Source organism: Dipteris shenzhenensis, chromosome 7 (assembly GCF_047967505.1).
Source record: "Dipteris shenzhenensis isolate YYH24624 ecotype China chromosome 7, Dip_SZ_1.0, whole genome shotgun sequence".
Lineage (NCBI taxonomy): Eukaryota > Viridiplantae > Streptophyta > Polypodiopsida > Gleicheniales > Dipteridaceae > Dipteris > Dipteris shenzhenensis.
Window position 1 is genome coordinate 36,347,461 of NC_141602.1, and position 13,073 is coordinate 36,360,533.

The 13,073-nt window shown below is 42.1% G+C and overlaps 1 protein-coding gene across 5 annotated transcripts; it reads right to left on the reverse strand.

The window, feature by feature from the left end:
* Window positions 1–1,453: 1,453 nt before the first annotated feature.
* Window positions 1,454–6,016, reverse strand: LOC147900285 (uncharacterized). 5 transcript variants are annotated; one of them, XR_015541314.1, is made up of 7 exons: window positions 5,887–6,016; window positions 4,434–4,988; window positions 3,993–4,305; window positions 3,789–3,866; window positions 3,238–3,643; window positions 3,068–3,121; window positions 1,454–2,849 (listed from the first exon to the last, which is right to left on the reverse strand). XR_015541314.1 is itself a non-coding variant. In XM_087377075.1 (5 exons), exons 1-5 carry the CDS (start codon window positions 5,889–5,891, stop codon window positions 3,593–3,595), a joined length of 1,002 nt encoding a protein of 333 aa, XP_087233201.1. In that variant the 5' UTR covers window positions 5,892–6,016; the 3' UTR covers window positions 1,454–3,592. The 5 variants fall into 5 exon arrangements, 2 of the variants coding, with proteins under 2 accessions (XP_087233201.1, XP_087233202.1); XR_015541312.1 differs by having other exon boundaries at window positions 1,454–3,121; XR_015541313.1 differs by having other exon boundaries at window positions 3,068–3,643.
* Between the last annotated feature and the right edge of the window lie 7,057 nt (window positions 6,017–13,073).

A 13,073-nucleotide genomic window follows, 5' to 3' on the forward strand; every position in this document is an offset into this window, starting at 1 on the left:
AGTCAAGATTTATTAAGCCTAAGATCTGATTCTGAATTAACAACATTGATGGTATCGCATGGTTGAAGGAGACACTCAAAAACTAAGATGGATACCTTGACATATTTAGATTTTATTTTGTACCTTAATTGGAGGATTGAAGACCCTTTAAAACAAGGTTGGGACTCCTCTGAGGCCCTACCTTTTGAAATGTTATTATAGGTGTAAGTGTTAGTGTGCATTATGTGCAAATGTATGCAATGGAATGGTCTTCCAACATGCAAATGAGGCACCTGCTTGTCTATTGGAGTTGTCAAGGTTGCTCCATATATGGTCTAAATGAAAGCCGTAAGTTGTTGGTTCTTTGAAGTCCATCATGTTTTGTACATTTGTTGATTGTGGTGTTCTTTCAGAGGTATCTATGCTACTAAGTACCCATTTAGAGAAAATATAAAATAGCTCGAATAAATATTAAAATAAAAATTAACTTATAAAGGGAAACAAAAGGTGTAAATTGAAAGGAAATAGAAAGAGAAAATAACAAGTGAAGTTGAATAAATATGGGAAAAGGTCGATGAGTGAAGAGAGAGGAGAGAAAAGAGATGAAAGAGGAGATGGACCATTAAATATGAGACGAGACTTAGCCAATTTGACAAGAGATCGTCGTTTAAATAATATCGCATGCTCTTAGTAAAGGTGGCATCATAAGCTAAATGACAAAATAATTCACTACCTCATGTAAGGCCAAAAAACGTAATCCACACAAAGTGACAAAGTCAATTAGGATCTCCACAAAAGAGACCAAAACCTAAACCTAAACTCATTACAATTATCTAAGCTATCACTAATCCTAACACTAAACACCCGTAACATGCGGTTAGCTTGACTAAATGAACTACATTCTAAACTATGAGCCAAATAAACATAGCACCATCCCTTAAGACCCTTGCAAGGCCAAAAAGGAACTTCGAGAGCATAATAAAGTTTGACCAAAGAGAAGCAAGAGTTTGAACCAATGCATTCATCCTCATGAGACACTACACAAGATCCAATATCCGCTACAAACCTTGGAGTGATATGTTTATACATAAACTACATGTAGGCCAAAATATTGGGTGTTGTTATCAGTTGAAATCCAAGAAATACATCACAATAAGGCATCTACTAAATTTGAATTGATCCGTGAATTGAAAATTGCCTTTTGAAGCACATGTTGATCACTTTCAATCTCCAATTGTTCTCTCGCGCTCAAGTGCGTCAATCAAAAAAATAAGACGAGTTAGTATCATACATAAATAAACATGAGCATGCAATATATATTTTGTGCACACCTATGCATACAATTTTTCAAAAAATGAAATGAATGTAAATCAATTTTACAATAATATAATTATTATTGAATTTTATGTATAAAAGTACATACATACATACATACTTAGATATATGAAGACATACATGCTTACCTACATGTGTGTGTGTGTGTGAGTGAACCAATTGATTGATCAATCGTGGAGACTTCTTAAATCTCAATTGTTACTGGCAGAGTAAGCCTATATACGTTCCAGAACCTGGAGGGCAACTTACACATGGAGGGAGTAGACAGGCACCACACAGGTTTGTTGCTCTATACTATTCTTGAAAAATGAATCCTACATAATGATAGTGATATGTTTCTCTTGCGGAATACCCTTTCTTTGCCATATGGCATCTTAACCACCCTTTGCAAGCATAACAAGACAAATGCAAACAAACTCCATAAATAGTAAGTCCTGAATCCTATCAAACCGCTAGCTGAACTGTTTTGTTGGGTCAATCGATGCATAATTGATAGCCAACGTCTGTGCAGCTTTGTTCCCCTCTATGGCCCAAGATCTGGTGTTATCATCTGCACAGAGTCACTGGACATAAGAACCCCTTCTTATTTCCTTGACAGCTCTGCTATATTAGACTATAAGCCTCTTACGACGCACCTCAAGGCCAACCCCAATCTTCCAAGAATTTTGAAGCATTAAAGACTGGTTTGTACAAGAATTTAGAAGCATTAAAAACTGGTTTGTTCCAGATATGCTATCCCTTAATTCCTTGACAGCTCTGCTACATTAGACATTATGCCTCTTATGATGCACCTCAAGGCCCACCCCAATCTTCCAAGAAATTTCAAAGCATTGAAAACTCATTAGTTCAAGATATGCTAGCTGCCTGCAATACATGCACCAGGCAGTTCAATCATGACAGTTCAAAAAATGTTCAAAAAATCTGTCTGTTCAGAGGACCACAACTTGATATGTACTCAAGCACCATGTTCAAGCACTTCCTGTTAAGGTATAGCAGACAGATTCTTCTACTCCCCCACTTTTGTGTTCTGAGAACAATCATTTGTGTTCGCTCAGGCAACTCCGAATAAACTTCAGGGAGCAGTGTCATTCTGAACTGACGACATACAAATATCACAGGAAATCAGGTCAAGCTACCACATCCAAACCAATCCCAAAGGGTGGCGGTGAACAGAGGAAAAATGACGAGCCATATATGCATTAAAAATCTCAGTCCAGGCTGTTTGAGATCACACTATACCCGAGAAATCAGCCTGGTTGTTGCCAGCCACTGATGTACACACCAACATCTCTACCAATTTTGGAACCCCATTCCCAAGTCTCTTCCTATTTAAGCTGATCCCCAACTGAATTCAATTTGATCCTTGCTTAGATGCACCATCATTCCCTCAACCTTTCTTGGAAAACTACGTCTGTAAAAGCATACTCAGCTTACCACCCTAAAAATTTCACAAAAAAGCCATACAAGCCTATATACGAGAACCGTTTGTTTTTGCCTGTTGTGGCTACAACCCAAAAGGTATTACCCTCGTTATCCTGCATATATTCAGAACGAAGCATGCTTTAGTAAATGTATCCATTTTCCTGCACAGAGGAAATGGTGTACTCCCTGGGGATGATACACCTGATTCACAGGGATGAAAGCATGGCTCCACACCGTCTAAATTCTTAAACCTTTAAAACCTTGAGAACTAGCTTCTTAAAAACCCATAAATGAACAAGCACCCCAACCATATACCACTTGAATCAATCACCTTCAGCAGAGCTGTCCTGCATGAGTTGGGCTACTACAACAGCTGCAACATTATCTGGTTTGGCCAAACGTATGAACAACCTTCAGATCTGGAACAGCAGAAAACCCAGAAATAACACTGGACTCAACTTGAAATAAAGATACATCAATAACAAGTTAGGCATTGCCCACCTTTTAGGCTAAACGACAGAATGGGCTTACGGCCAGGCAGAGTAGTCAAACCCATGAAATCCATTTCAAAAACGGGGTACAGATGACAGAAGACATCCCATGCCACCTTGAAGAAACTTTTTACAAATTTCTATAGCATCAAGTGTGGGCAGAAGGAGCTTGTCGGTGCTATGAACAGATCAACCAAATAGTTTAGCATCATACAGTTCTGGGAACTCTTACAAGGCCGTCTATTTTGGAATAAGGGATTCCCATTTTGAAAGCGGGGCTTTCGAGGGTTGGATCTGTAGAGAAACAATAGACTCAGAGATCTTCAGAGGGGGGATGTCTCAGCCGCTCGCTCTTGATATGAAAATCAGTCTGAGTCGCTATCCATGCTCTCCATTGCCTTCAAACCCCTCGGTTTCTGCACGCATCACAACTGAGGCTTAGATTTTTTTTAACGGTTACAAATCTGGTTGAATTTTGGAGTAAAAAAGGTTCCTAAGATTCAAGAACCTTGACCATTACGGCAAAAGAAAATCTAGAAAGGGCTACGAAGCAGCAATTACCTTCTTTACAGATTTCTTCTCCCTCACGTCATACCGGCCACGTGTCAGATCACTTAGCCAGGTCCCAGGGCTACAGTACTGCCAAGAGAGAATACCACAACCGGAGTTTAGTCGTCGTCCCAGCCCATGTCTTCAAGAAGAGCGCACAGAACAAAAGAAACGTGGAGCAGAAAAGCAAATGCAGATCTAGCTGAACAAACATACATGGAGGGCCTTCTCCACCACTTTGGGGCGACGCTTGGGTCGTTGAGGGAGTTTGGTGCCTTTGATGGAGAGGAAGTCGTCTTCCTTTTCCTTGCGGGACAAGGACAAGAGGATTCGGGGCCACTCGAAGAGGTCGAGGTCGAGTTTGGGGAGGGGGGAGGCGTCGCTACCGTTTTGGGCGGGGGTGAAAGAGCAAGGAAGGGCAGGGGAGGGATTTGGCTGGGGGTCAGCAGGAGAGGAGGTAAGGGGGAGAGCAGCAGGGAGGGAGTGGAGCTTGTGATCTGGGGAGCAAGGACGGAGCTCGAGAGCATTGCTGCGAAACAAAGACGACAGAAAATGAGCGATCGATCATGTTTTCTATCAATCTTCTCGCATTCCGATCTCTCTCTCTGTCTCTCAAATCGATCGATCGATCATCTTCTTCTTCTTCTTCTTACTCACCGCTTTGCCGATTCCGTTGTTGCCGCCTCCCTCACCCCGCTCGCTCGATAAGACTTCAGCGACGATTGCCCCCCCTTCGTCGTCACCCCTATCGCTTGCACCGCCCCTGATTCCTCCCTCTCCGCCTTCACCATCCGCCTTTCTGCCCTCACGGCGCTCTTCGATAGCACTGACGATTCGTCCGTTGCGTGCTTCGCTTCCACTCGGTTGCCGCGCGGCCTCTTCTTATGCCCCCACTGTAGCAACACCACACTCTCGTCCGCAGCCTTGCGCTTCGTGCGCTCGCTCTCGGTCTCGCTCTTCAAGTCTTCCTTCATCTTCTCCTTCGCCGGTTCTGGGACATGGTTGTCCACCTCTTGATCTCGGCTAGTAAGAATCGAACTACCTCCCCTGAGCCTTTCGCCGGGCATGTGGACTATAGGCTTCAGATAACCAAGATAACCACCGCCCAGCCGTCTCCTGCTGTTATCGTTGATTTCGTCTCTTCGAGAGAGATTGATGCTCGTTTTCTTCCTCTCTATGGAAGGCGAGAATACTGGAGTTGCTACCTGTTCTCTGCGCAAATCCAAACATCACAACGAACGTCAGGAATGCACTCGGAAGAAGCCTCTACTGCAAACAACAGCGACAGAAACTCGTACACGGTAGAGTCGAATCGTTCCAACCACGAATTAAAAACAGGAAAAACTGGGAGCACGAAACGATTTGAAGGAAAAGACGACTCATGGATGTACTATCTAATCAGAACGCAAATCTGCAGACAAACCTAACGTTTGTTGCAATCTAAGGTGCCAGTGTCACTTCCGCACAACCATCCATCCCCCCACTACTACAACAGAAACTCTACCCAGGAATGTTCGCTGTGGAAGATAGCCTCGCACCCCCTGAAATTCTCAACAGAGGTTACGGTGGATAAGAGCACGGCGGGGAGAGCCGTGTCGGCTGGCGTGCAGACTCCGGTAACTGCAATCGCAGGTCGAAAAACAGACATCGGACTATCAGAGGGCTCGGATTTGCGTAGTCCTCGTCTGCATTCCGCAGAAAGCTAAGGTTAATTCGCAGACTCCAAAACGTGGTCGTCTGCAGAATAAGGCGCTCGGGCTGCTTCACCTTCTCTACAAAGCAAAGGCCTAGCCTCCTACGAAGCTTGATTCACCTTCTTGCCAGACGGGTTCCATGTTCCAACCTCGGCCAAAAGGCACGAGCTTTTCAACCAGCCAACGCACGCCGCCGGATTCAGCAGATCCATTTCCGTCCAAATCTGCGGGGCAGAGCGGGGCGGGCGGGCGCACGCGCGGGAGCCCCGAGTCTAAGATGGAATTGGGAAGCATCCTCCAGAGCGGGGCGAGGGGGGGAAAGGTGGACGAGAATTCGAAAGAGGAAGAAGAAGAAGAGAAGAGGAAGAGAGGAGAAAAGGGGAGAGCAATGAGGGAGGAGGAGGGAAGGAGAGGACCTCATGGCAAGGTGTTGGAGCTAAGGGGAAGGCATGGGGGGGAAGCTATGGCGATGGCGATGAAGAATTTCGGTGCAGAAGGACGAATAGGCTGCTGAAGAAGAAAGCAAAACAACTGAGAAAACGTGAAGTTGATGAACTTGAACAAGATGATGATGAAGAAGAAGAAGAAGAAGAAGAGAGGTATCATTATCCTTAATCATTTCTCATTATCCTTAATCCTTCCTTAATCCCCCTCCTTAATCCTTTATTTAAGTATCCTTTTGCTCCCCTTTAACCTCCTCTTTTTTATCCCTTCACCCTTGATTAACATTGAACCCCCTCCCCCCCCCCCAAGTTGGCCATCTAGCTCACGTCGGCGAACACCCAACCGCCTCAACGTGTTTACAGACTATGTCCGCCCATGCTTACCCAATGGCGCATTGAATGCATCTGGGTCGTCGCCACACAACCTTGCTCGCCCGTGATCCTTGGGCATGCCCACAGTGGGCTACGTCTATAGCCACCCTAAGTTGCTTGTGTTGGCAACTAGCGGAGGAGGTCTCCACCTCCCTTATTACAAAACGTACCTTAATCGCCTCTTATCCCGTCATGCTTGACAACACCCCAACCACCTAAGCCGCCGCTACTACACTTAATCTCCTCTTATCCCTTCAACCTAGATTAAAACCCTCCCTTAATCTCCTCTTAAAGAACCTAATAATTTCTTTTAATAAAAAATATACAAGACTAGTACCTAACCCTTAAAATCACCTTAACCTTAAAACTCCTTCCCTAACCCTTAAAATCCCCTTAACCTTTCCTTCGCCCCTTCCACCCCTCATCATCATCCTTCATGCCTTTCCCCTTCCGTGCACCACAACACACCTCACATGGATTTGAAACTCAAAATCACATGCATCACCGCCGCCATAGAAGAAAAGCATCCAAAACCTAACCCTCTCTTCCCCAACACCACAACCTTAGACTAGCCCTCCCCCTTCTAATAGTACCATCTGCAAACTCTCTCCTTTTCCATTTCGCACATGGTACCCCACCTTTCTTAATACCCATGCCTTAGTGAGCCCATTCCCCTCCCCTCCCCCAATAACCTACCTTACCCATTCTTGTGCCCTTTCCAACCTCGGCATATACCATACCATAACCTCCCCATTAAAAAAGTGCCCTTTAGTACCATAGCATATGCATCTTCCACACCTTATCACCTCCCATGCTTGTTCACAAGAGGTACATCATGAAGATTCTTCACGAAATGAAGCTTCTCAAAGGGCGTTTTTCAAAACTTCTCCATTTAAGGTGCTCTCTCTCTCTCTCTCTCTCTCTCTCTCTCTCTCTCTCTTTACAAATAAAAATTATACATACAAATGTACATACGTAAGTATGTAGTGCGATGTATGTGTGTGTGCTGGTGTGTATACATACATACATACATACATACACACATACATGCATCCATGCATGCATACATAGATACACACACACACATGCATGCACGCACGCATACGTACATAGATACACACATGCATGCATGCATGCATACATACATACATACATACATATTATATATATAGATAGAGAGAGAGAGAGAGAGAGAGAGAGAGAGAGAGAGAGAGAGAGAGAGAGAGAGACACACACACACACATACACACACACACACATTGTGTTGTGTGTGTGTGTGTGTGTAAGGTGGGCCACCATTATGTTCACAATAGCTAGAAGAGGCAACATATTACAACTAGGGGATTTTCAAAATCTTACCTCTCTCTCTCTCTCTCTCTCTCTTTGCTTTTTAGTTTTATCTTTATTCTTATAAAGCATAGGGTGGGCTAAGCTAAGAATGCTTTCGCATACTAGTGTCAAAGTATCATTACGACACAAAAAGTTTGTTGGCCTCACCCACTCTCTCCCCCATGTGTGTCTATGCATGCGTGCACGTGTGTGTGTGTGTGCACATGCATGCGTCCATGCGTGCATGTGTGTGTGTGTGTGTGTGAACATACATACATGTATGTACGTGCATTCTCTCTCTCTCTCTCTCTCTCTCTCTCTAAAGAAACTGTGAGGGAGTGCCCATAATATTCGTGCTCTCTTCTTAAAATTAACAAAACAATTTTTCTTATATCCTTATTTTAAGAAATTTAGATCATTTTACTAAACATCACAAATCTACTCTGGAAGTGCGTGCTGGTTGAAATTTGGAAGAAGCTGAAATTTGTGATTTGTCAATCAGGACTAATGTCCAGATTCAGGATTGGCTTTTAATGTACCCTACCTATCTTAGGTGATACGTATAGGACCCTTGCTCTGCGAGATGGAGCTATCTGAGAGCTATAGTGGTCCTTGTGTTTGGGAGCTGAGGAACAATAATGCTTCTCGCCACCAAATACACTTAGGCTTCAAAGTCCCGGCAAATCGTCGCCTTGCTTAGGGTGTATCTGTGTGACTTTGGTAAGGTTTTGGGAAAATAGTGATCATGTGGTTAGTCATGCTTTGTTGTTTAGTAGAGGCTAACCTACCCATAGGGAAGGGTTTGGCATGTTGCTCGCAACATAGGCCAAGGGTGTGGAACCTTGGTAAGGCCATGTTTTGTATATGGTCCAATTTTTTGAAGGGTTGACCAGCCCTTCTACATTTTTGAAGAATAAAATAAAATTTCTTCATTACATTATTAGAACTCTTGGGTTTTAGATGATTTTTGGGACATTTTATATTTGGACCATAAGGGACCCTCATGATTTGGAGCTTAGCGAATTGTAGGCACCTCATACCTATACCTAAATCTAGCCAATGATGTATGAACTTATGAGTGTGCATGCATGCTAGATGCAATTGTATGAGAGAAGAATTTGCAATCTCATCAAGATTCACCCATGAGACATATTATGACTACTTATAAATTCCTCATGTGCATGCTACATAATCAAGGTGTGGTCGTTCATTGTCCCAGCATTAACTAGCATATGGTGGCGTTAAATTCAAATGAATAGTATCTTTATGGCTTGCCAACTATGATCATTTGTATTATAGTAGTCTAATACTATTTGTGACCTCCCATAAATTCTAAATGATGACATGGGTATCTTGAACTTGTTTATCTATACTATATTGCTTGCCTTGCAACTTAACTGTCCTAAAATCACAATAGCTTTGCACCAAAAACAAGTTTTTAGCACACCATACGGTTGCCTTCGATCATGATCGCTAAGTTCTCTTCAAATTAGAATAGCTTTTCATTCAATGTTTTGTAAATGTATGAAGGCATGTTATGATTGCATTTCAATTGTCCCCTTATGTACTCCCATGTGCATATTTGTGTGAAATCTAATTCATATAAAGCTCATTAGATTCAATAGAGATGAGGAAGTCATAGAGTAACAAGATTTTGTTGAGTGTCCATAGCATGATCATCACTTGAGCAAAATTATCATTGCGATAACTCATGAAAATATGTATGTAGAACTTCAAGCATTCCAGATTATCAACATGTTTGAAATGGCCAAGCATTTATTTCATGCATGCCACTTTATTGTGCCCTTGTGAATGGACGTAAACTTTTTACCCTATGTCACTATGCATACATACATAGATACTTATAGAGATAGATATCATAGTGCTATTACACAAGAGAATTTGAAGTACTTTATGCATTTTTGTTGCTTTTTTCTTACAAATATGGTTAGGGAAACCTTGGATATCTCGGTAGATCGTGCAGAATATTAGTGACATCAACTCCCATTGGTGACAAAGCTATACAATAGTCCACATATATCCCATTAGCATGGGTATTCCATAGGTAGAGAGGCAATTAACCATCCACCTACCCACTTAACAAACCAAGAAAGTGGCATTTTCCAACCTCTTGGTTGGACATTTCAAGATATACCCTCAAGGGTGATTGAGGAGAATGGAATACATCACCTATTTGTATAGATGTGTGTGGGCACATATGTGTGTGTGTCTGGGTGTGGGTGGCATGCATGCGTGTGCACATGTGTATGTGTCCACCTTGTCCATGTGTGCATGTGTGGGCATGTGTGCGTGTGCGTGTGTGTGTGCGCGCATGTGTGCATGTAACCACCCATGTGCATGCATGAATTTGTGGGTCGATGGGTGGGTGGAAGCATGCACATGTGCATGTGTGCATGCATGCATGCCTACGTGCATGTGCACACTCACGTGCATATGCATGCACATGCATTTGTGTGTATGTATAAGTGCATGCATGCACACGCGCGCATGTGTGGTTTCACCCCAAAAAATTTATGTGCATGTGCACTTGTGCATGCACACGTGTGTGTGTGTGTGTGTGTGTGTGTGTGTAAGAGAGAGAGAGAGAGAGAGAGAGAGAGAGAGAGAGAGATGTGTGCATGTATGTGCACACACCCACACACCATATATGTATGTATATATCTGTAGAGGAGCTTTTGCAATATTGGCATTCTATTAATTTAGCTCGCTCTCTCAAACATCCTTTTTCCACTGTACATCTGTTGAGCTTGGGTGATTATTATTTTAAATCCACTCAAAACCTTTTTATGCTTGCAAATTTTAGGTTTAGGGTGGCACAAATTTTTATGCTTAGCGTGGCACGATGTTTTCCCCCTTAATGTTCTCAAAAATATATTTTGACTCTTTATGATTTAAAGTTGAATGCTTTAAACTATGTATAATAACAAATTGAATATAATCAAATCTATGTGTATAAATCAAGTAACTTCTACACGCAATTTCAAGGCTCAACCTAGCCATTGGTCACAAGCAATGTGGAAATCTTCATCCCTCATCCTTCCCTTTCTATATCCAATATATAGAATAAAATAATAGCTTGATAATGGAACCGTGCATCATATCATGTCTAACATCATCCAAAAAGGAATTGATGTACTCATTTCCAAATATAGAAGGATTTTATTTTTTTGAACAATAGTGGTTTTCTTTTCAAAACCATAACAATTGTACAAAATGAACAAGATTTTAAATCAAATTCAATATAAGAGGAAGCAAACTTTGCTTTTCTCATGGTCCAATTCGAGCTTTTTAAGAAACAATAAAGCTAGTAGGTCTAAATATGGGTGATTGCAAGAAATTTTCCCTTCTAGTGCAACTTAGGAGAAAATTCCATACTTTTAAGTGGTATGCCAAATAGGGGGGCTATGAAAGAAAAAATTCCATTAGCATATGGGGAGGGGGGGGAGGGAGTGGGGGGGTGAGTGGTCTTTGGTGAGGTGCCACACATGTGACATGTGGCCATGCTATGGTGGCCATGCAGTATGCCATGTGTCACATGCATGGGATAGTTGCATGTGATAAAATTGGGGGCAGCCGCGTGCCAAGGAGCATATTATGAGATGAGGTTGTAAAATCTGTAGAGCAATGGAGAAGTGAAGGCTTGGCATCATGTCAATGAGTGGTCGCGATGGGGCGTAGCTTCATATACCTCATGCTATGGTGGTTTGCTTGCGTGAACGCGAAGAGGAAACTTGGTGATATGAAGGGAAAAAGAGTTGCTAGAGCACGTGGAGAACTTTGCAATGTGCAAAGGTGTAATGCGGGATGACATGCAAGCTGGAATGGAGTTGTATATCCGATACGGGGCGGACGAGCTGAAGAACCGAGTATGTTTGACAAGTGCAAACGTCTTTGATCGTGCCTTCATGTTTGGAAATTCAAAATGACGTACAGATATGCTACAACAGTAAGTGTCTCTTGAAAATGCTTCAATCTGGAACATGTTACCCTTCAGTGTCTTGGGTAATTCCCTATCAAGGGAAAGGGATGGATGTGCATAGGGCAGAGTGTCTGTGGAAGGCTATGGTGTCGTCCTGCTCCTCTATTACTCCTCAGGACATAACTATTATTTTCTTTTGTGCTAGTGCTACAGTCGGCTGACCAAATGGTGACAAGATTATGAAAGGATTGATCAATGGTGGATGCTCTCGCTGTTTTAGCTCCGCCTTTATGCTTCATGGAAAGGAAAAAGAGAGTGATGATCTTATGTGCAGTGAGAGTCCAATAGCTATTAGTCGTGAGAGCAGTCGATCGGTCCAGAAGAATGCCTCAGACAAGGAAAATATTCCTCTGAGTTTTCAGAACTATGGTGGGATTGCACTAACTGTTGAGAGTACGCCACCTGCAATGAAACACAGACCTGGCAAGGAGTCGGCTGCAAACCCAGATGAGTCACGATCTAGTAGTTCTAATGTGCCGCATCCACCTCCATATATACCGCTTGTATTAGCAGGCAGGAATGGGATACATATCGATTGAGTTTTTAATTTATGTTGCTGTACTTTTTTGAGCCTCAGGCTAATGGCTTTCATAGCTGTGTTGGTTATGTAATCTGCTATGGCTTATAGTAATGCAAAGTTATGTTTTGTATTGTAATGAATTTTGCAAATTTCTTTTTCTTTGTATCAGTAAACTGTAATCTTTTGCTCGTAAACAATTAGAGTGCAATTTTTCATTTGCAATGCAAAAAATGACAGTTGATCCGATCAGTGTTATGGAAGTCAACAAAAAGTTGATGCTCTAATTTTTAAAACACGTTAAATCGATTAATATACTACAAGAGTGCGAATGTATGGGAGAGAACATCATATTGCATGAAACCCTTGTGGAGAAATACGATGCCAACATTTTATTTATTAAAGTGAGCAAGGGACACAAGGGAGGGGGTGGGGTCTTGGTGCCGGCAGGGGTGCATTAATGTACACAACAAAAAGTTGAGTTTTAAAGTGAAATAAGGAAAAAAAGTATGCCTTACATGGTACTTTTGTTTTACAAACATAATCTCAAGTTATACAAGCACTAATAAAAGGGGCTATGCTAGATGAGCACATACCAAAGCTTTAATTGAATCTATTGTAGCGACACCACCTCCTTATTTCATGTATTTTATATGAAACCTAGATAGCCTATGCAATATACATGTTTGACAACACCTTTTGCTAAAAGACTTTAAACTAAAATTACTTAATGCTAAAGTGAATCATGCTAACGTAATAGATGAAAATGTTCTAAAGACATTCATGTCAATGATAAATCATCCCCCAAAAAAGACACTATTGTCACTTTACTTTGATGGTGAATGCCAAAGTTGCGCTTATAACCATGCACATTCATACACTTCAAAACAAACCTAGAAGGATACCATCTAAATTCTACAAGAACATTAAAGCATTACAAAT